We start from the raw sequence: 24,528 nt of genomic DNA, 5'->3' as shown, positions 1-24,528 counted from the left end.
TTCTCCTGACAGCCTTCTAGGTTCTGGATCTGGCTCGTGTTCAGAACATGCCTCACGTTGTTCCTCAGCTATTGGTCGAGAACTGTCAGCACTGACGCTATCTTATGATTATTAGCACTTTCAGCGTGATATAACACAATCACAAATGTATTTGTAAAACATTTATCTCTTGAAAATAACATAGAAAATATGCATACATTTTTTTCCTGTCATGTTGCTCCTTTCTTCTGTACAGTATAAAGAGTGAGTGAGTGAGTGAGTTGGGTTTAACGCCGCTTGTAACTGTATTCCAGTTATATCACGTCGTGTCAGTTTAATGTTTGTTTGTTGTTTAACTCCGTACTCAGCAATATTACAGCTATATGACGGCGGTCTGTAAATAATCGAGTCTGGACCAGACAATCCAGTGATTGACATCATGAGAATCGATCCACGCAATTGAGGTCGATGACATGCATGAACCAAGTCAGCGAGCCTGACCACCCGACCCCGTCAGTCGCCTCTTACGACAAGCATGGGTTGCTGAAGACCTATTCTGACCCGGATCTTCACGGGTGGGAACTCTTCATGACAAGAGTGCAATCCCTGACGAGTATAGTGACCGCAACATCATCCAAGCCCTGGTTGTCCACCCCGACAGACACCCTTCAGGGTATCTTCCTCCCCGAGCAGCGGGACTCAGCATCACGGGTTGCGAGGATATGTACATAAAACGATTTTCCTACGAAAAAGATACCATTGGACGTAAAAGGTAAAATAGCTACGAACATGAATGAATCACTGAAAATCAGTGATGACACCAGGTGTTCGCGAAAGGGTAAGCATGTCATTGAATACAAAGCACCATTGAAATAAAACGATATACTTCTTAGATCTCAGATATTAAATTTCATTGACAATTTTAATATAGTATTTTGTTTTTACCGTTTGTACAGATCAATTACTTCACCGTTTAAATGACGCCACGTCTTGCAATGCGATCGAAAACGAATTGATTGAAAACATGGTACATGAATTTGAACTTGTCTATACCACAAGAATCAGTCATAAAATGTGAGTAAATAGAAACAAACTGTTATATGTCGCATACACAAAGGCGTGGGTGATGATTGAGACTGAGTACGGAATGCATTATCAATATTTTTTTTATCTAGTTTAAATTTTTTACTTTTTCCAAAGCACTATTACTATATGTCTATAAACAGATATGAAAGAGCAGGGATTTCTGGGACAAGCAAGAACAGCAGTGGTAATATCCATGAGAGTACAAAACGCAGACCCAATGATGTGTTCACGAATAAAGACCACTATTTTAGGACCTGTGGTTCCAGAGATCAGAAACAAGACCGAGAAACCAAACACAGTAAAACCCAAACCCAGACATTGAAATGAACTGTTGAAGCCTGGCTCGTCACACGCTCACAGTTGCCCTTGTAAGGACCAATACATGCAGAGTAGCTCATCACGTGCGCTATATAGTGTTGCTCGTGCACACCGTGAAACAGATGCGCCATTGGTCCGCGCGCATATATAGCCACATCCTCTCCACTGTGAGTCTCATACGGCATCTTGACTGCCGCCTCTTGACTGAAATCAGCAGCAGCTGAAATTAAATCGGCAAACATATTTTAACGTTCTATTCAGTTTTTAGATGTCGATGTTTTTCTTTCCAAACACACGTGGTGATTTTTTCAGAAACAATCCATTTGTCCACAGAACATCGGTACAATCGAGCATGCTCTTTCAACCAAGATTTCAAAGAGCGCCATACGACTCTGGTTTAAAAGTTGTTTGATAACGGTAACAACATTCAAGGCCTCAGTAAAAAAATCAAAAAGTTTTATGGTGGACATGTGGAGCATACGAGTATTTCCAAATTTGAGGCATCAGTGACAAAAATAACATGCGGTGCAGTTCCCTAGTCTGACTTGTTTCATATGTTTCGCGCTTTTAGATGAACAGTTGACTTGCCTTTGCGTGTGTTTGTCACGGGTGCCAAGGGTAGGGTAGGATATGCTCACCTTTTAACATGTATATCATCACTATTTGATTGTGATTCACAAGAACATTCCTTCACGACTGTGTCGCTTTTATTTTCCTTTACTTCGAAATCCTTGATCTCAAATACTCACTGGTGTCGACATCTCTCAGATTGACTCGGTTTTGACCCAGGGGACCATTTCCGTACACGAGGGTAGTCCTTGGCATCCCGTCATCAGGGCCATTGGGATAGGAGGGGTCGACCACGCCTTCAAGAGTAACACAGAGACACATACGGTGAAGCCAACACGTCACGTCTACTTGACGTGTACTGTTGATAAGGCCATATTTGTTTACTTGCATGCTGTGGGGATTTTTAACAGGAAAATACCTGTCGGTAGGTGGAAAAAAACATTAAATTGTTTGTTATTTTTCTCCTCCACTACAGGTCGGCTGGTATAAGAAAACAAAAGTGGTTTAATGTGGGAGGATTGCCTGCAACACAGCTGTTGCTTTAAGCAATGCAAACCTGACGAATCAAGCGGGATTACTGTTATGTATCTGTGTATCCTATCAATTACAGGAACAACAGCAAACTTTATTTTGATTCCCATGTTAAATATATGTCAACTTCAGTGGGTTTTTGTTTAGAAAATATCTTAGGTGCGGTATGCTATGAGCCTATCGGCGGGATAAAAAAGAAGCAAATTCTGAATTTTTTCCCCCATATCAACAAAATTTCCAGTCGGCGGATCCGAAAAGCAAGTTAAAATAGTGTGGCCTAGCGTGTCATTATATGGAGAGGTAACTCCTCCGTTTCAATTTTTCTTTAATGCAACACCTTTGTTAATCCGGACTGATTATTTAATCACTCAACCCGGGTACTTGATAGCCCATCCCAGCAATATGATAATTCGGAACATATTTGAATCTTTGCATGTAAAAGGAAATGCAGGTAAATAGGGTGCAGAGTTCTGTCCCTTGGGCGTATCACCATCCGACTTAACATAAAGTCCGTGTTGGTGGTTTAACCATGGTGAGCGTCTTGACCCTGCATCACTTAGTGTGGCAAAGGGGCGGTCGGGTAGCCTAGTGGTTAAAGCGTTAGCTCGTCACACCGAAGACCCGGGTTCGATTCCCGACATGGGTACAATGTGTGAAGCCCATTTCTTGTGTCCCCCGCCGTGATATTGCTGGAATATTGCTAAAAGCGGCGTAAAACCATACTCACTCACTCACTTAGTGTGTCACTTCCACATTCAGCTGAAGCACCGTGACAAGGCTGAAAGTTGTTCAAAGCGGCGTAAAACCAACCTCACTCACCCAATATGTTGTTGCCCCTCTTTGGGTAGCCGCCGATGTTGAAGACGTGCGAGTGGTCAGCAGTGACTATCGTCAACGTGTCCGAAATGTCCACCAAGCGGTTAGCCTCTGCGACGGCCTTATCAAACGCCACCACATCATGGAGAGACTTTTTGGCGGAGTTTCTGTGGTGACCATGGTCAATACGACCACCTGGGGGAAGGTCGAATTAATTTCAATTTTCAAAACTGTAGGGCTCTGATCACAACAGGCAAGATCGATACTCGCGCCAACTATGAATATATCAACTAGAAAAGGTGAAAATTGATATTTGACAAAAGAAACAAATGTTTTATTCATGGAATCCTTTCTCAGTAATGGTGCTCCGGCACGTAACTTATTGTATTTTTTTCAATCTAGCAATTGATCACTGAGGGGCAAGAAGTGTATACCGAGTTCTTTTTTTTATGTAATTGAAATTTGACAGAACTGTTGTTAAATTTGATTATGTCTATTTAACCATCAGTCATTCCACTCTTGCAATTTCCCACTTATTGTACCTCGTAAGTTATTCTCCGGGAATTTCCAAGTTACTGTACCTCGTAAGTTATTCTCCGGGAATTTCCAAGTTTCTGCAGCTCGTAAACTATTTTCTAGGAATTTCCCAGTTACTGTAGCTCGTAAACTATTCTCTCGGAATTTCCCAGTTTCTGTAGCTCGTAAACTATTTTCTAGGAATTTCCCAGTTACTGTAGCTCGTAAACTATTTTCTAGGAATTTCCCAGTTTCTGTAGCTCGTAAACTATTTTCTAGGAATTTCCCAGTTTCTGTAGCTCGTAAACTATTTTCTAGGAATTTCCCAGTTACTGTAGCTCGTAAACTATTCTCTCGGAATTTCCCAGTTTCTGCAGCTCGTAAACTATTTTCTAGGAATTTCCCAGTTACTGTAGCTCGTAAACTATTTTCTAGGAATTTCCCAGTTACTGTACCTCGTAAGTTATTCTCCGGGAATTTCCAAGTTTCTGCAGCTCGTAAACTATTTTCTAGGAATTTCCCAGTTACTGTAGCTCGTAAACTATTTTCTAGGAATTTCCCAGTTATCTTAGCTCGTAAACTATTTTCTAGGAATATTCCAGTTTCTGTAGCTCGTAAACTATTTTCTAGGAATTTCCCAGTTATCTTAGCTCGTAAACTATTTTCTAGGAATATTCCAGTTATTGTAGCTCGTTAACTATTCTCAAGGAATTTCCCAATTTCTTTACCTCGTAAACTATTCTCTATGAATTTTCTAGTTTCTTTCGCTTGTAAACTATTTTCTCGGAATTTCCCAGTTTCTGTAGCTTGTTAACCATTTTCTAGGAATTTCCCAGTTTCTTAAGCTCGTAAACTATTCTGTCGGAATTTTCCCAGTTTCTGAGCTCGTAAACTATTTTCAAGGAACTTCCTTGTTACTGTTCCTCGTACGTCAGTCTCAAGGAATTGTCCACTTATTACCTTCGACCAAGAGGAAGAACCCCTTATCATTCTTCTGCAGGATCTGGATCGCCTTCCTGGTCATGTCGGCGATCGACGGGTCCCCGGTGGGTGTGGTGTCCCGCTCTACATCATACTGCATGTGGGACGCCTCGAAAAGGCCTGAACAAAGAGTGAGTGAGTGAGTTGGGTTTAACGCCGCTTTTAACAGTATTACAGTTATATCGCGGCGTGTCAGCTTAATGTGGGAGGAAAGCCCGAAGTGATGCAGGTCTCAGACGTTCACCACTTCGGTGAAACCCATGAGCACGGGTATGGTGCTGACAAACATAATTGGGGGGAACCGGGATTCGAACCCACAATGATAGGTTTCTGGCGTGCCCAAGGGACGTAACTCTGCACAGCGAATCGCGGCGCATTAGACGACTGGGCCAACAGTGCCCCCGTCAGGACCAGAGAATACCTTGTTTTTTTAGGGGTTTTAAGTACCACCATATGGCTTTTTTTTTCGCAGGTATATTCGATTATTCATACTTTTTCGAAAAGTCACATAAATAAATATCAAGCAGAGCCTCTGTCGACATCTCACCTAGCAGATAGTCAGTGTCTTTGGGGTCGATGGCAGCTAACTGTTGTTTATTCCACACATACTTGGCCGTTTGCCCTCCGAGAGAACTCTCAAATAACCATTCCTGTAATATAAGATACAGATGTTTTTAACCACACGTCCTTACCCACAATGCTTAATGAATGCACCTGCTCCACAACATTGACCTGGGTCCTTTACACAGATCGGCGTGCCGATCTGTATTACTGTTCATAGTCCAAGGTCTCAAAGAACCCTGGTCAGAGTAGCGTCACTTAGCTCATAGGGTCTGCTGTTTAGAAGTTCGAATCCCGGATTAATCTCAGTTATGAGTGAGTATGGTTTTACGCCGGTTTAAGCAATATTCCAGCAATATCACGGCGGGGGACATTAGAAATGGGCATCACACCTTGTACCCTGTCGGGATTCGGACCCAGGTCTTCGGCGTGACGAGCGAAGGCTTTAACCAATAGGCTTACCGACCGCCCCTATGAGAGAGTGAGTGAGTTTAGTTTTACGCCGCTTTGAGCAATATTCAGAAATATCATGGCGGGGGACACCAGTAATAGGCTTCACACATTGTACCCATGTCGGGAATCGAACCCGGGTCTTCGGCGTGACGAGCGAACGCTTTAACCATTAAGCTACCCGACCGCCCCAATGAGAGGGTGAGTGAGTATAGTTTTACGCCGCTTTTAGCAATATTCCAGAAATATCATGGCGGGGGACACCAGTAATAGGCTTCACACATTGTACCCATGTCAGGAATCGAACCCGGGTCTTCGGCCTGACGAGCGAACGCTTTAACCACAAGGCTACCCGACCGCCCCCATCTCAGTTTGGATCCTTGGCATGTGACAAAATTAAATACTGTTTTAAGCGGTTTCAACACGTCATGGTTCGGACAGAAACTTCATTTCGAATCCAATGTCATCTGATCCTTACACAAGGCTAGGGACGACACTCTGCACAGCTAGAACAGTGATTTAAACCACTGGGACCCGTGAAGATCGGGGGTAGAATAGGTCTTCAGCAACCCATGCTTGCTGCAAAAGGCGACTATGCTTGTCGTAAGAGGCGACTAACGGGATCGGGTGGTCAGGCTCGCTGACGTGGTTGATGCATATCATCGTATCCCAATATCCCAATGTCAAGCAGAGGTTTGTCTCGTCCAGAATCGATTATTGACAGACCACCGTCATATAGCTGGAATATTATTGAGTGGGGCGTTAAACAACAAACAAACGAACAAACCACTAGGCCAGCCAGGCCACTACACTGCAGCTGGAACAATCAATGTATTCAGTAAACATTCTGTGATACGGGACACAGCGAACCCCCATATTCCGGACAGTACTTATTAAACCAGCCGGATAAACAAGTGTCCAGATTAACGAATCATTTATTGTCGTCCATAAAAGACGTCTGTTTGTTTTTTGTTTTACGCACTTTCAACAATATTTTCGATATTCTCTTCTGAAGTTTGTTTGTTTGTTTGTTTGCAACGTTTCAGTTAAACGACGGCAACTGTTAATAATTGAGTCTGGCCCAGACAATCCAGTGATTTACATCAGCAGCATCTATCTACGCAATTTGGATACGATGAGGCACCTAATCGCCAGCACACAAAGGCACACAAAGTACGTGATCTAGACTACCAGTTGTCGGACTTTCATTGTGTGGAAACCTCGTTGGCTGAGTGGGTAAGATCACTGACTTTGTGTGCTGGCGATTAGGTGCCTCACTCTGGCGGTGCGGGTTCGAATCCCGGACGGGACTCAACCCACAAAAGTACGAGAACGTGTACTTTATCAAGAAAGTATTAGCCCAATTTAAACATGTGTGGCTTTTGTATAGTGTTGACGTTAATAGCAGTGATCAGAGAAATGGCCTTTGTATAGTGTTGACGGTACCAGCAGTGACCAGAGTAACGGCTTTTGTATAGTGTTGACGTTACCAGCAGTGATCAGAGTAACGGCTTTTGTATGGTGTTAACGTTACCAGTAGTGACCAGAGTATTGGCTTTTGTATATATAGTGTTGACGTTACCAGCAGTGATCAGAGAATTATGCCTTTTGTATAGTGTTAACGTTAACAGCAGTGATCAGAGTAATTATGCCTTTTGTATAGTGTTGACGTTACCAGCAGTGATCAGAGTAATTATGCCTTTTGTATAGTGTTGACGTTACCAGCAGTGATCAGAGTAATGTCTTTGTATAGTGTTGACGTTACCAGCAGTGACCAGAGTAATGGTCTTTGTATAGTGTTAACGTTACCAGCAGTGACAAGAGTAATGGTCTTTGTATAGTGTTGACGTTACCAGCAGTGACCAGAGTAATGGTCTTTGTATAGTGTTGACGGTACCAGCACTGACCAGAGTAATGGTCTTTGTATAGTGTTGACGGTACCAGCACTGACCAGAGTAACGGCTTTTGTATAGTGTTGACGTTACCAGCAGTGATCAGAGTAATGGTCTTTGTATAGTGTTGACGGTACCAGCAGTGACCAGAGTAATGGTCTTTGTATAGTGTTGACGTTACCAGCAGTGATCAGAGTAACGGCTTTTGTATAGTGTTGACGTTACCAGCAGTGATCAGAGTAACGGCTTTTGTATAGTGTTGACGTTACCAGCAGTGACCAGAGTAATGGTCTTTGTATAGTGTTGACGTTACCAGCAGTGATCAGAGTAATGGCCTTTGTATAGTGTTGACGTTAACAGCACTGACCAGAGTAAAGGCCTTTGTATAGTGTTGACGTTACCAGCAGTGATCAGAGTTATGGCTTTTGTATATCGTTGACGTTAAAAGCAGTGACCAGAGTAATGGTCTTTTTTATAGTGTTGACGTTTACAGCAGTGATCAGAGTAATGGCTTCTGTATAGTGTTGACGTTTTCGGTAAAGGGGACTCTGAAATAAACGAGGTTCGGTATAATGAAGTTTCACTATATGTCCTTCATACCTTGATGAGATCTCGCTGGTCGTGTCGGTGTTTGTATGTGCTGTTTGTCTCGGGGTCAATTTGGCTGGTCATCATAAACGCCCGTCGTCCGCCGCCCAGGATCACCTGGTTGGGAGACATCAACAAGACGATATATCACTTCAACATAGCAGTTACTGACCATCCTTTTTATGCGATGTGATACAAAATCACACAAAGCAAATGAAATCATAATATACTTGATCTCCCGCTCCCCACAACATTGTTGAATAATAATAATAATAATAATAATAATACGGAAATGATTGTTGACGTAATTCCGACAATACGGTTTGCGTGATGTATACGCCATTGTGACGTCATACGCATATCATTGCTGGCGTATTACAAATATCATTTTTGGCGTGCAATGTAATGACGTCACGATTGCTATGAAGTAGGGGATAGTTATATATAATAGTATATATAATACTAATCGAGCTCCCGTGTTATACCAAGTTTATGAAACGAGAGAAAAGTTCTGATATCTGACGAGCGAATATCACTGCAGTGAATTATCAAGTGTTTTGTGCACTGCAATGAAAACAGTGAGTGAGGTGTTACGCCGCTTTAAGCAATATTCCAGCAATATCATGGCGGGGGACACCAGAAATGGGCTTCACACATTGTACCCATGTCGGGAATCGAACCCGGGTCTTCGGCGTGACGAGCGAACGCTTTAACCACTGGGCTACCCGACCGCCCCTGTTTGTTGTTTACTAATATTGTTACGCCATATTGACGCAATTAAATCTCGAGGCGATTTTCAATACAAAAGTCGCTACTCCTTTAGTACAGCTAATAGTGAGTGAGTGAGTGAGTTGGGTTTAACGCCGCTTTTAACAGTATTCCAGTTATATCACGGCGTGTCAGCTTAATGTGGGAGGAAAGCCCGTCTCGGACGTTTACCACTTCGGTGAAGCCCACGAGCACGGGTATGGTGCTGACAAACCTAGAAACATAATCGGGGCGAACCGGGATTCGACGACAGCGAATACTTAAATGTGGGTAATATTTCTTATAATAATTTCATTCGTGCAATTATCCACTCATTTCATTACATTTGGGTCGCAAATACATATTTGTATGACTTATTTGGTAAAATAAGTATTCATAGCAAATCGTGCAATTTCTATCTAACATATCTGACAGTGTTTGATTCAGTATCACTAAACAGTGAAACCTCTTTCATCTGGACAGTTATGTTTCCAGTGACATCGGAAGTCTCCGGAATCACGGCGTGTGTGTACATATATTTATCTTACCTTATACGGATATATCAAATTCGGATTGGCTAAGAACCATTCAATTATTTTCAATGTACCCCTCTGACATGCACTGTAACTGTTGGCATTACATTTGCAACACACCAACCGCGATTTTGTATCTCGAATTAATAATGTGAGACGCCATTCTCCGGATATTTACGATATTTTCCGAATGAAATAGATCTAGGGGGAATAACTCTCAAGTTTGTTTTCTGTCGTCTCTTGTAAATGCCTAATTGTGATATTCCCCCCGATTCGGACCAAAGCATGAATGAAAAAGACATAACAGCAATATATTTGAGAAGGAGCTTTCGGAATAACGGGGTTATGTGTACCTGAATCTTCTTTTTCTCAATGAGTTGTAGAGCAATATCTTTGCAGGTCCCGTCCGTGTCGGGGGTTGAAATGTCAGCTTCCCAGTTCCGTTCTGGGCTATGTGCGTATGCGGCGGCGGGGGTAGCATGGGTGACACGTGTAGTCGTCACAAGGCCAACAGACTTGCCTGCAGCAAAGGAAACAGGGCTCAGTTGGCCAAGAACAAAAATACGACTATAAACGGCGGGTTCAACACAACCAAACTGCCCATAGATTAAGTATGTCCATGTATTTGTCAGACTTGTCGTTAACGGCAAATTTGAAAATCTAATTGGAATGATTTCCACACCACACGCTCAAAGCGCTATTATTACACCGATATCTGGATCAAAGTGCACTCAACAATCATTTTCAGCTTTTTAACCTGCTTGGCGTTGGCACCGGGCATCCATTTACTGCCCAAGGAGACACAACATGTGCTTTAGTGTGGGACTCTCATCAGGTCACCCATCCAAGTACTCTCCGCGTCCGACGTTGCTTAACTTCCCCTGATTTGTGACCTGTGCGCTGTACACAGGACCACGTGCCAAGAACGTAACTCCGGGTCAACTTGATAGTCTATTGGCGAGATCATTTAATTAAACCTTCATTGAAGATGCTCGTTAAAACAGATCAGAACTGTGAATAATGAAGTCAGGTAACGAAAAGACGGACCATTACTTTTTCACTTCGCACCAAATCACATAATAATATACCCGTGAAGTCATTACTGCTTGCAGGTGAGGTGAAATTGGGTTTAACGTCGCGTCCAAGATTATTGCACTTATATAGCGACGTACATGCACGTGTGTGTGTGTGTGTGTGTGTGTGTGTGAGTGTGGCTGCGTGTAAAAGTCAGGACTGATGCCGATTTATAGTGCTAGCTCACTGACATACCATGCCGCAGTTTAACATGAATACCCCACTCAGACACAGAATACTAACTCCGAGCCGACCAGTCCTCGCTTTAACCCCTTAATGCCGAGCGCTAGACAGGGTAACAACAAGTACCATCTTTTAACGTCTTTTGGTATGACGCGGCCGGGGATCTAACCCCGGACCTTCCGCTCTGCGGGCGGACGCTCTACCACTAGACCACGGAGGCGGCCATTACTGCTAAGAACGTCAACAGAGGCCATAGCCATGAGAACCAAGTGTACCTTTGATTCCTGGTTAATGAGGTTCAACTGGAGGTAACAATGATTTGTTTTGCTTTTATAGTATTTACAGCTTTGTGCTTATCTACGCCATAAACCAATCCTGTGAAATGTCGTTAGTCCGGGCCCGTTCATCAACAATGCAGGTCACGTCTGAACATCCGGGTTAGAATAGGTCTTCAGCAACCATGCTTGTCTTAAGAGGCGACGGGCTACATCCTATAACATTTAATAATCCTATAATATTTATACAAATTAAGATAGGGCGTTCAGGCTCGCTGACTTGGTTCATGCATGTTATCGCATCCCAACTGCGTGGATGGATGCTCCTGATGTTAATCACTGGATTGTATGGTCCAGACTGGATTATTTACAGACCGCCGTCATGTGGTTGGAATATTGCTGAGTGCGGCGTGCATCAACACATGCATCAACCGAGTCAGCGAGCCTGGCCACCCGATCCCGTTAGTCACCTCTTGCAACAAGTATGGGAAGCTGAAGATCAACTGCAACCCTGATCTTCACCTGTGTAATAATCGCATACGTTAGCACAACCTCAGGGGGCATCTTGAGGGGATATATGGCACTAATCGCTCGTGGAATATCACATGGGAAACTTACCCTCAGCGATTGCCCAGTCTACAATTGACGTCACTTCCGCTGCCTGCGCACTTGCACAGTTTCCCCTTGTAGCAGCGCTTGACAATCCAAGAGTACCCAGATTGGCCTTAACTCCGCACAGGAATGCTGTTCCTGTACCCGCAGAGTCTGGAGTTTGTCGGTCATTGTTATAAGTCTGCATAAAGAGTGAGAGAGTGAGTGAGTTGGTGGGTGGGTGTGTGGGTGGGTGGAGGGGTGTATGGTTGAGTGAGTGAGTGAGCGAGTGAGTATCCTCCGTTACGTTGAAAGCCGCTTTGATTTACATGAAATATACACTACAGCTCACAGCTATTTACCTCTTTACGCGATACATTTTTGCAAACGTTGAGCAAGCAGAGTTAACGCGGTGCATTTGCGGAATTTACGTGGTATGTTTGAGGAACTAATGCAGTAGGCCTGCGGAATTGAAGAGATTGATGCGGAATTATAGCGATCAGTTTGCGGAATAAACGCTGTAGGTTTGCGGAATTAATGCGGTAGGTTTGCGAATTGAAGCGTTAGCTTTGCGGAATTAGAGCGATAGGTTTGCTGAATTAAAGCGGTATATTTGCGTAATGACATTATCGTTCCGCCGTTGTATTGCGAAGAGCACATGAGGTGAGGTGAGGTGAAATTGGATTTAACGTCGCGTCCAAGATTATTGCACTTATATAGCGACGTGCATGCACATGTGTGTGTGTCTGGCTGCTTGTACTAGTCCGGACTGATGCCGATTTATAGTGCTAGCTCACTGAGATACCATGCCGCAGTTTAACATATATACCCCACTCAGACACAGTATACTGACTCCGAACCGACCAGTCCTTGTTTTAGCCCTTTAATGCCGAGCGCTAGACAGGGTAACAACAAATACCATCTTTTAACGTCTCTTGGTATGACGCGTATAATCGAGTATGGACCAGACAGTCCAGTCATTGGCATCATGACCATCGATCCACGCAATTGGATACGATGACATGCATCAACCAAGTCACAGGTCTCTCAGGAATGTACATGGGCAGCCAAGTGTGGACTTGGGCGAATGTTAAACCCACTAGGTTGTCATATAGCCCATCAAACATTATCCAAAAGGAAATATAACGCAGTCAACCCCTCATGTGACTAGACACATGAATAACGAACCTTGGATGGGAATATAAATCGTCAACGTCAGAGAATAACGTCAGAGAATAACGTCAACGTCAGAGAATAACGTCAACGTCAGAGAATAACGTCATAGAATAACGTCAACGTCAGAAAATAACGTCAGAAAATAACGTCAGAGAATAACGTCAACGACAGAGAATAACGTCAACGACAGAGAATAACGTCAACGTCAGAAAATAACGTCAACGACAGAGAATAACGTCAATGTCAGAGAATAACGTCAACGAAAGAGAATAACGTCAACGTCAGAGAATCACGTCAACGTCAGAGAATAACGTCAATGTCTCCATCAACGAGTTGACTGTATGTACTGCGCTATACAAAATATAGTAATCGTCAGTGTATTACCAACCTTTGACAATGCCACATTGGGAAACTTCTCGAACTCAAGCAGGGTTTCTTCGCCTGGGAAACCTTGACCTTGGCCTTTGTATATCCTCGCGGCCGTGACCGTGGAGACGCCCAAACCGTCGCCCAGAAAAAGAACGACGTTTTTGGCGACGTCGGTATAATCTCGTTTGTTTAATGCTTTATCCAGTTCGTCTTTTGCAATCTTCATCCATTCCTCATTTGCTGGAACACAGTGGACATGTATGGTTATGTTGCGAAATCGTGTTGTGGGGGTTATTAAAACAGCATCTTCCCGAGACAAGGGCGTTAACTGACGACAACAGTCCAGTTTCCACTGTTTGTGTGTCAACCGGGGGCGCCACTATCGTCTTCAGTTCGTTTCGTCTACAGTATTATCAAAACAAAGTTATGCACCGATGAATAGAGAGGTAATAAGCTGACACCTTCAGAAACATACAGAAGCATAAGAGAGCGTTGAATTTATTATTAAACAATGACCAAATTTAACATATCAAAATATACCAGAAGTCAAAGTGCAATATCCCTTATATCTAACATTTCAGCAAACTATGTTCTGAGAAATAATTGCTCTGTTAACCCAGTGAGTGACATCATCTATCTACACAATTGGGATACGATGACATGCATCAACCAAGTCATCGAGCCTGACCACCCGATCCCGTTGGTTGCCTCTTACGACAAGCATTGTCGCCTTTTGCGGCAAGCATGGTTTGCTGAAGGCGTCTTCTAACCCGGATCTTCACGGGTAAAATGCAATACTTACATTCAGCACGTGCAGTGTGCTGACCAATCACCAACAGGACGACCAACGCAGAAAACATCACCAGCTGCTGAAAAGATTCCACATTTTACTGTGCGTGATCATAATAATGTGTCACTGAGTGCACCAGTGATGGAATTAACATAGGTTAATCCACCTTCATTCTGTGACCTGCATGAAGAAGACAATCTCACATTAAGCTGACACGCCGTGATTCAACTAGAATATTGTTCAAAGTAGCGTTAAACCACTCACTCACTCTTCTGGATGGACTTCACCGGACATTCCTGGGGCGTTCACTGTTACCCATGCTTTTCAACTCGACCATTGACCTCGTACACTGCTGTCAACGTCGCCCGACGGCGCAGGTCGTTGATCATGCCGTCAGCAGGTGAAAATTTACAGGGCGTCGTGACATTCTTCAAATTTTGCTGTCTGCGGCTTTAAATAACATTAACTCACTCGCTCCATTTTGAGGCTTACCCCATCTTCCTGCTTGGGGATCTCAGGTGAAACATTTACTCATTGTACGAATGATTTCACACATGCATACCAAGTTTAAATCGAATAGTAGTCAAGATATCATTTGACATCATTAGGGCGCACGCAAGCACGCACGCACGCACGCACGCACGGAGATGCACCTTTATCTTATATGATCAACTTTCAATGCTGATGACGTCAAAATATACAAAAAGTAAAATTCCAAAAATATTGATCGATTCTTAGATCACGTTAGAGAGCAAATGCTAAAGAAACAGTACCCGATTCGACCCGTGAAGATTCCGGGGTAGAATAGGTCTTCAGCAACCCATGCTTGTCGTAAAAGGCGACTAACGGGATTGGGTGGCCAGGCTCGCTGACATGGTTGATGCATGTCATCGATCCCAATTGGATGGATCGATGCTCATGATATCGATCACTGGATTGTCTGGTCCAGACTCGATTATTTACAGACCGCCGTCATATAGCTGGAATATTGCTGAGTGCGGCATTAAACAACAAACCAACAACCAACAAGTACCTGATTCACACACAGGGCTAGCTCTATTCCACAGACAGCCATTTCAGTGCTGTAATTTGTGCAACATTACTCCCAGTTTAATCGGTACTGCACCTCAGCAAGATAAAGATGACTTGTCAGGACTTGAGCTGTCGCTTTACATTGAAACATACTACTCAAAATAAGTTAAGGACCACCGACTCTTTCATATTACTATGATAGTTCATCTGTCATGCCAAGACACATTAACTACAAGTATAGGAACATTTCGTAATCAATCTAAATGTCTTCAATGCAAAGATAGTGCTTTCTGCTAGGGTTGTATGACTTCATATTTAATCTTTCATTTCCTCCGTTTCGTCGATAGCGGTACAGCCCGGAGTGGGAAAGATTGGTGATTCCCGCGTCATGCCAAAAGACGTTAAAAGATGGTACTTGTTGTTACCCTACCTGGCGCTCGACATTCAGGGGCTAAAACAAGGACTGGTCGGCTCGGAGTCAGTATAGTGTGTCTGAGTGGGGTATTCATGTTAAACTGCGGCATGGTATGTCAGTAGGCTAGCACTATAAATCGGCATTAGTCCGGACTAGTACAAGCTAGTACAAGCAGCCACACACGCACGCACGCACGCACGCACGCACGCACGCACACACATACACACTGATCATGAGTGTCTGAGTGGGGTTAAAATGCCACATGGTATCTCAGAAGGCTAGCACTATAAACCAGCATTAGTCCGAGTAGCCACACACACACGTGCATTCGCGTCCGTCCGCAGTCTATTGATTGTACGAGGGTACAGGAGCATTAATATCCCATTTCGTTCCCTCATATATCTTCACACATGTTTTGTTACAAATATGCAGTAGTATGCAAACACGGATTCACCTTATTTGAAAAGGAGAAACCAATTTGCGATTTGGAAATTTGCTTTAGGTAATAACGTCAGTTTGTTGAAAATACATCACCAAATGAGTCAGTCATTGTGTTGCTCTTACCTGTCCTCTACGATTTCCCGATAATTATTAACATTTCTGAAATTATAAAAGCTAAGTGTGCTTAAAAAAAACACACCAAAAAATCCGGATCCGCGCACCACTGTTAATTATTCCGTGTCAGTGCACAACTGACGTAGATCCAGTTAAGTCGGAAGTACGTCTGACAAGAGCTGCGAACATTTATAAATAGATTTTGAGAAATAACCAAATAAATCAAACTGACAGATATTGTGAAAAGAGTAAAATACCTCAACATCCGCTTGAAGGTCATCCGCGTGTATTCGTGTTGTATAACGGTAAAAGAACCCATTGTATAACGGTAAAGTAACGCCTTACGAGCAGTGGTACAAAGGGTTGGAAGGACACGAGGTGTAAGTGCATACTTAAAGAAGTAAAGCCTTGTTCTTTGTACTTAATAGCATTACGTAACCGCGTTAAACTTTAAGTACATTAGAAAAACGTGTCTGTGAACCTTAGAGATCTACTGCGCCGAGAGGCAGATATTTGCGGCGGCTTCGTGACGGCAGATTCATGGAGCCGAGTGCACGACGTCGTCGAGTGTCACGTATTATATGTAACAGCACATCCGATAAAAATATTGCTCATCTGTGATCTTTCAAAGCTGTCACATGCTTCAAGACATACGCATTTCATTGATTGAGAGCGGTTTGGGAAGGGTCATTGGCGTCAAAATTATTTTTTTTCAAGTTTTGTTTCCTTTGAGACTGGTGTAGAAATTAAATGGGAAATTGACATGAAAATACACTTCAGCGAATTGCGCAAAGAACATTGATATTGCCGTCGAATTTGAAAATTTGATAGAAAAATTTAAATTTTTAAGTGTGACTTTTAAAAAATCATTAAGAAAGAATAGATTCTCAAAAGCATGCATCTGGGGTCCGTTGTCAGCCCAAATGAACACTAGTATGCCTTTAATATCTAAACAAAAGGCCAGATATTTTCGAGTTGCACTGTCTGTAATTCTATAGCATGACGATGTGATAAAAAATAAGGGACGGTCGGGTAGCCTAGTGGTTAAAGCGATCGCTCGTCACGCCGAAGACCCGGGTTCGATTCCCGACATGGGTACAATGTGTGAAGGCTAATTCTGGTGTCCCCTTCCTTGATATTTCTGAAATATTGCTAAAAGCCACGTAAAACCATACTCACTCACTGATAAGAAATAAAATCACAGTAAATGTTTATTTTGCCCTTGAGTATACAACAGTCGCCAAGCGCATTCCACGTACAAGGGAAGTTATGCTGGGCATATTCCTCGCGAGGGTGTCCCGAAATTCGGCAACAAGAAATGAATTTACCGTTCCTGTTCTCATCCTCACCTTCACCTTGAATATTTGCAAAGTCAGTGTAAACATGGATTATGGGTTGTTTTGTCACATGGGCTACATGTTGACATGCGCAGTGTTCATTCATTTGTCAAATGTCAGCTAGGGTCTTTTAGAATTTGTTTAAGAGATTTTTCAATGTGGTGCCAATGACAAATACAGTGAACTACGGTTATAACGAACACGCTTATTACGAACTGATGGATATAACGAACTTACTTTTTGGTCCAGACTACTTGCTGTAGTCATGCTGTATATGTACTTATAACGAACTACGGTTATAACGAACTAAAATTAGTAGTCCCTTTGAGTTCGTTATAACCGAAGTTTACTGTATAGATCTCATGTTATATATTCCTACTTTATCTTATCATGTTATATTAGTGATAGATACACAGCGAGCATGTTATATTAGATGAAGAAGATGATGATGAAGAGTGAGTGAGTGAGTTGGGTTTAACGCCGCTTTGAACAGTATTCTAGTTATATCACGGCGTGTCAGCTTAATGTGGGAGGAGAGCCCGAAGTGATGCAGGTCTAAGCGGTTTCCACGTAAGTGACATCCACGAGCACAGGTATGGTGCTGACAAACCGAAAAATATAACCGGGATTCGAACCTACGATCATATTTTACGTTCGTAGATTTCTTTCAAATATATGGATTTATTTTTATAATAGATTCTTCAGTGGTAAATAGAATATTGATAATGTTTTGAAATGATGGTTCTGCATTTTAAAAAGATTTGGGTATCCATTTTCCCTGATTTTTGTGAAAAATAGACAAATTAACAGGAAATCATATGCATTTTCTATTTCGGTAAGGTTACATTTCGTCCACGCACTAAGCAATGGGTCTGTCGTGTTTTCTGCATTCAGTTTCAGTTGAAGTAGATCTCATTAAATTTTACATTCCGAAATAGACAGCTATTTCTCTTGGTGAAATATCTGTTTATTACAGGAATATACTTGCAGGAAAGGAGATTTGTTGAGTGATTGGTTGAATGATTGGTCGAGTGATTGATTGAGAGAATGGTTGAATGATTGGTTGAGTGCCTGGTTGAATGATTGGTTGCGGCGTGATTGGTTATGTGATTGTGAACCCGCTGATTAATATTTGAACCACTGGTTTGTTGGTTGGTTGGTTGATTGAGTGATTGACTGGCTATTCCACGACCACCTGATCTGGAATCGGACAGACAAAACCAGTATTTTCTAAGCCGTCGGAGTCAAAGATACGAAACAATGCAGGTCACAAAGTGTGACAGCTCAATCGTCATTGAACTCGACACGCTTAGTGTGAAAATCTACATCGCAGACCGAGAAAACTCGAAATAACTTTAAATTTCCAGTAAATTATTTTTTCCCACTGATTAATTGTCAAGCAGTCCAAGGTTATTATTTATAGCGATAGCGTTACTATGATCTCATATTTATATGAAATACAATCACTAATTAAAATTCACTATAATTTCCAATTCCAAAGGGTAATTAACAGCTGTATGAGAATTAACTTTGATAGATGATATTATTCTCTACGAGAGTTCGGATCCGTTTCAGCATAAACTTGTCTCCCGTTCCATTTGTTGAACCTGAAGATTTACCATGGGGCGGTAGGGCCGGGGTTTCAGTGTGTCTGACGTTCATTGGTCAGTGATCCACCGTCGCGATGTATCTGTCCATGACACGAAATCACTTCAGCTGCCCCAGGCGACTGGAAGCCATCAGGTCAGTCAACCAGATGATTGACTGGCGTGTTAATATGCTGCATGACGTCATCATCACATGGTTTCAGAATTAGGATGCTTATGATATAGTTGGAATAGTACAATGGTCTCACGCCATACACACGAGACACACACAGACACACACAGACACATCACACACACACAATACACATTCCACACTTCACACACACACACAAACACACCACACACACACATCACACACACAATACACATTCCACACTTCACACACACACACACACACACATCACACACACAATACACATTCCACACTTCACACACACACAGACACACCACACACACACACACACATCACATACACAATACACATTCCACACTTCACAGACACACCACACACACATACATCACACACACAATACACATTCCACACTTCACACACACACAGACACCACACACACACAATACACATTCCACACTTCACACACACACATACACACCACACACAACCACACACATCACACACACAATACACATTCCACACTTCACACACACACAGACACACCACACACACACACAAACATCAAACACACAATACACATTCCACACTTCACACACACAGACACACCACACACACACACACACATCACACACACAATACACATTCCACACTACACACACACAGACACCACACACACACACACATCACATACACATTCCACACTTCACACACACAGACACACACCACACACTCAGAGACACACCACACAGACACACACACACACACACATCACACACACAATACACATTCCACACTTCACACACACACAGACACACCACACACACACACACACACATCACATACACAATACACATTCCACATTTCACACACACACAGACACACACCACACACTCAGAGACACACCACACATACACACACCACACAGACACACACAACACACACCTCTTGTTATGAAGAGAAATAAACTTAACCACGGATTATATCGATATCTTTACAGATATTCAGATGTATACATTTTCTGGAATTTCTTGAACTTTGTGAATAGTACTGAATCATATATTGTGTGACATGAAAAGTCTCAGATATGCCCAGTCGTTCTTTACAAACAGGCTTGACGTCCCAGTTTTCACGATTAACATTCAGTGGGCCACGTGAACACACCTAGTATGAATAGAACACAGCCAGAATGAAAAAAACACAGCCAGATTGAATAGATGTATTATTAACCATTTCCTATGACCTTGGCAGGCGTTTGTATGAATGCATAGAATTAATCTTGAATGTGTCGTAAACCTTTTTCATTTAACCTCAACTCACGCGATGGGATACGATAACACCAGCCTGCTTATGAAATAAAATAGAAAATACTTCAAAATGTAAAGCATATAAGTGAATTTAGTTTAGACTATCAATATGTCATTTTGGTACTTCAAGCCATCGACTTCGAATTGAAAAATGACATTATAATGCACGCACGCACGCACGCACGTACGCACGCACGCACACACACACACACACACACACACATTCGTACAGTCACTCACTCACACACCACCCAGTTTTGACCAGGATATCAATGGTTGGTCCATCCCACATTCAGTCAAACAACAGAAGATCCAGCCTGCCACAGAGGATCACATCCTGGTCGGTCGAAGTCCTAGAATAAACGTTCATCTGATCGGTCGAACAACGCTTGAGTGCATTGCACCCTATTTCGTCGAATCGGTGTTGCGAGCTAGCCATGGCAGCCCCTTGGGATCTGCTTATTTATTTTATAAGGGCTGGAAGACAATAGTGAATGGGTGGTATTTGGTGATTCAATGTACACACATCTTTGTTGATGCAATAATATGTTTTTCCTGTACATATCTTCAAAATACAAAAATACACAAAATCACAACATCTTTTTACAACAATCATATAATTCAACAATTTTAACAACTATTTTAACATATGTCACCAGTTTTTTTCGTATACCATTTGAGAATCAGTTTCTTGTTGTATTCACATATGCTTGGGTTGTCTTCCTATCTTTTTAGGGTATGTTTTTAAAGGAGAGTACAGTAAACTACGTTTATAACGAACACGCTTATAACGAACTCAAAGGGACCACTAATTTAAGTTCGTAATAACCGTAGTTCGTTATAAGAATGTATTCAGCATATTTTCAACAAACGGCTGGGACTAAAAGGTGAGGTGAAATTGGGTTTAACGTCGCGTCCAAGATTATTGCGCTTATATAGCGACGTGCATGTGTGTGTGTGTGGCTGCTTGTACTAGTCCGGACTGATGCCGATTTATAGTGCTAGCACACTGAGATATCATGCCGCAGTTTAACATGGATACCCCACTCAGACACAGTATACTGACTCCGAGCCGACCAGTCCTTGTTTTACCCCTTTAATGCCGAGCGCCAGACAGGGAAACAACAAGTACCATCTTTTAACGTCTTTTTGTATGACGCGGCCGGGGATCGAACCCCGGACCTTCCGCTCTCCGGGCGGACGCTCTACCACTAGACCACGGAGGCGGTCGCTGGGACTAAAAAGTAAGTTCGTTATATCCGTCAGTTCGCTATAAGCGTGTTCGTTATAAACGTAGTTTACTGTATATACATGCCTATGTGCTAACTGTATTTTACCGTCAGTGTCTCTTATACCTTTTAAGGCTTGATGGGGCGGTCGGGTAGCCTAGTGGTTAAAGCGTTCGCTCGTCACGCCGAAGACCCGGGTTCGTTTCCCGACATGGGTACAATGTGTGAAGCCCATTTCTGGTGTCCCCCGCCGTGATATTGCTGGAATATTGCTAAAAGTTGCGTAAAACAATACTCACTCACTTTTAGGCTTGATAATTGGTCACTTTGTGTGTAAAGGTCTTATTGGTGTTGCCTGTCATGTGACACTTAAATAAACTATTTCTCTCTGTCTTGAAATAATGTGCGGCGTTAAACAACAAACATCAAACACATTACACCTCAGAACCAAGCTTATCTTAAATCCGTGTATGTTCACTCCACTTGACATGCTACTGTGACAGGGTTAAGAACACCGTGCTTTAGCCTTGGGGGTTATATGGGCTTAAGAGCTCGAGCTGCGGCTCACTGCATTGTTGGTCATAGTCTGTATGACTAAGACCGCCTCCGTGGTCTAGTGGTAGAGCGGAAGGTCCGGGGCTCGATCCCCGGCCGTGTCATACCAAAAGACGTTAAAAGATGGTACTTGTTACCCTGTCTGGCGCTCGGCATTAAGGGGCTAAAACAAGGACTGGTCGGCTCAGGATCAGTATACTGTGTCTGAGCGGGGTATTCATGTTAAACTGCGGCATGGTATCTCAGTGAGCTAGCAGTATAAATCGGCATCAGTCCGGACTAGTACAAGCAGCCACACACACACACGTGCATGCACGTCGCTATATAAGTGCAATAATCTTGGACGCGACGTTAAACCCAATTTCACCTCACCTCACCTGTATGACTAAAGTGGACCTGTGCAGGTGAACACTTCACAGGGTGAACACTGCTCAATTAGTATCTGATTATGTGGATACCTGAGAGATGAACACTTTAAGATGATTTTCATAAAGGCAGTTTATACAATTAGTAATTATGCCATGTGTATATATTTTTGTACCGGTCACACAATCATTAGCAAACCTGAAAACAAAAGAGTGAGAGATATCCTGTTCTAGCCATCCCACTATCTACAAGTATACAGAGGGAGTGACTATGGTTTTACGCCGCTTTTAGACATTTTCCAGCAATATCACGGCGGGGGACACCAGAAATGGGCTTCACACATTGTACCCATGTCGGGAATCGAACCCGGGTCTTTGGCGTGACGAGCGAACGCTTTAACCACTAGGCTACCCGACCGCCCTACAAGTATACAGACATGAGGAAAGAACAGGCCAATGTTGAGACCTTTAGGCTGGTTCACCAAACAGAAGAAAATATCGCAACATCGACACTAGTATTCTCAGTGAAAAGAATGAACTTATGACCATACTTTTTATTTTCGAGCCGTTTACTGCCCCAGTGACGTCCTCGTTGTCTTAGCCTTTAAGGGCCGGTCGAGTAGCCTAGTGGTTAAAGCGTTCGCTCGTCACGCCGAAGACCCGGGTTCGATTCCCGACATGGGTACAATGTGTGAAGCCCATTTCTGGTGTTCCCCGCCGTGATATAGCTGGAATAATGCTAAAAGAGGCGTAAAACCATACTCACTCACTCACTTAGCCTTTAACCCCGGCACGAGGTGGTTGTAGAAGATGCTGCGACATTAAAGTCTTCTTTAATCGTCTTTACAGTGGTTGATTGAGTGAGTTTGGTTTAACGCCCCTTTGAACAGCATTCTAGTCATATCACGATCTGTTGCTAACATTAGGTCAGCTTAATGTGGGAGGAGAGCCCGAAGTGATGCAGGTCTCGGACGTTTACCACTTCGGTGAAACCCACGAGCACGGGTATGGTGCTGACAAACCTAGAAACATAATCGGGGCGAACCGGGATTCGAACCCACAATCGTAGGTTTCTGGCGTGCCCAAGGGACGCAACTCTGCATAGCGAAATGCGGCGCTTTAAACGACCCGTCCCCTCTAAACGTGTTCACATACATCTTACAATATTAAACACCAACTCCAACTGGCTACTAAATACCTCATGTCGAACGTCACGCTTACTTCATTTTAGCATTGTATAACAATCATTTTTACTTATTCTATCATGATGATAGTTATCGTCAGTCTCATCCTATTTCGTCATCTTCATCATTATAAAACGTATTTTCATCATGCATATTCTTATCTATTTTATGGTAATGTTTTAACTGTTGTATTTTCAAAAGTCTGTTACAACATATCTTAATTACTTTTTAAATACTGACACAATGAAAACGCAGACTCATGTTTTCAAGATTCAGACACGGTGTGTTTTTCGGCTCAAGCCAATCTCGAAACTCATCATATGAGATTTGAACCCGAAAAACATGATAGAGTTTGATTACCTCATATCGGAATACACAGAACAACGTAACTTGATTTTTATAACCATTTTGACAAAAATGATTTTATGCCTTTTCGAAGTGTTTAAGTACATAACGTTTGACTTAATAGCGCCACGTGTATGACAAGAGTAGTGACAGGTATAGCAAGTGAAATCAGCCATTGTCAATTTCATTGTGTATATTTCCTTGGTCCCGGTGACCTAGCTCCGGCATGTACATGTCAGGGTGACCAGTAATATTACCAGCGGGCGTCGGGGGTGGGGGGGGCTCTGGGAGTGGCCAACCTATCCCCCCTGTTTTACATCTGGTGACAATTGTGTACGCCCATTTCCAACCATAACATGTTGATCAGGTTGTTAAAGTAAAATTATTATTATATGGCCCACTTGCCCTCCCCCCTTTTTTCTATGATAAGCACACATATCT

The 24,528-nt window shown here is 42.8% G+C and overlaps 1 protein-coding gene across 2 annotated transcripts in view; it reads right to left on the bottom strand.

Moving 5' to 3' along the window:
* Nucleotides 1-436: 436 nt before the first annotated feature.
* The window catches only part of LOC124116374 (alkaline phosphatase-like), a 24,581-nt gene continuing 489 nt past the window's right edge, over nt 437-24,528 (bottom strand). The window contains exons 2-11 of one of the 2 annotated variants that reach the window (XM_046477687.2): nt 14,039-14,105; nt 13,256-13,476; nt 11,719-11,893; nt 9,922-10,088; nt 8,301-8,405; nt 5,345-5,447; nt 4,777-4,917; nt 3,304-3,495; nt 2,133-2,249; nt 437-1,603 (exon numbers count right to left, since the gene is read on the bottom strand). In XM_046477687.2, coding sequence (XP_046333643.1) covers nt 1,335-1,603; nt 2,133-2,249; nt 3,304-3,495; nt 4,777-4,917; nt 5,345-5,447; nt 8,301-8,405; nt 9,922-10,088; nt 11,719-11,893; nt 13,256-13,476; nt 14,039-14,096 — 1,548 coding nt within the window. In that variant the 5' untranslated portion in view covers nt 14,097-14,105 and the 3' untranslated portion in view covers nt 437-1,334. The remainder of the gene's footprint in view (nt 1,604-2,132; nt 2,250-3,303; nt 3,496-4,776; nt 4,918-5,344; nt 5,448-8,300; nt 8,406-9,921; nt 10,089-11,718; nt 11,894-13,255; nt 13,477-14,038; nt 14,106-24,528) is intronic. The other variant, XM_046477688.2, reaches the window with a different exon arrangement.

The sequence above is a fragment of the Haliotis rufescens genome, unplaced genomic scaffold (genome assembly GCF_023055435.1).
Source record: "Haliotis rufescens isolate VD_foot unplaced genomic scaffold, xgHalRufe1.0.p SCAF_13, whole genome shotgun sequence".
Lineage (NCBI taxonomy): Eukaryota > Metazoa > Mollusca > Gastropoda > Lepetellida > Haliotidae > Haliotis > Haliotis rufescens.
This window is presented reverse-complemented; position numbering and strand designations above follow the sequence as displayed.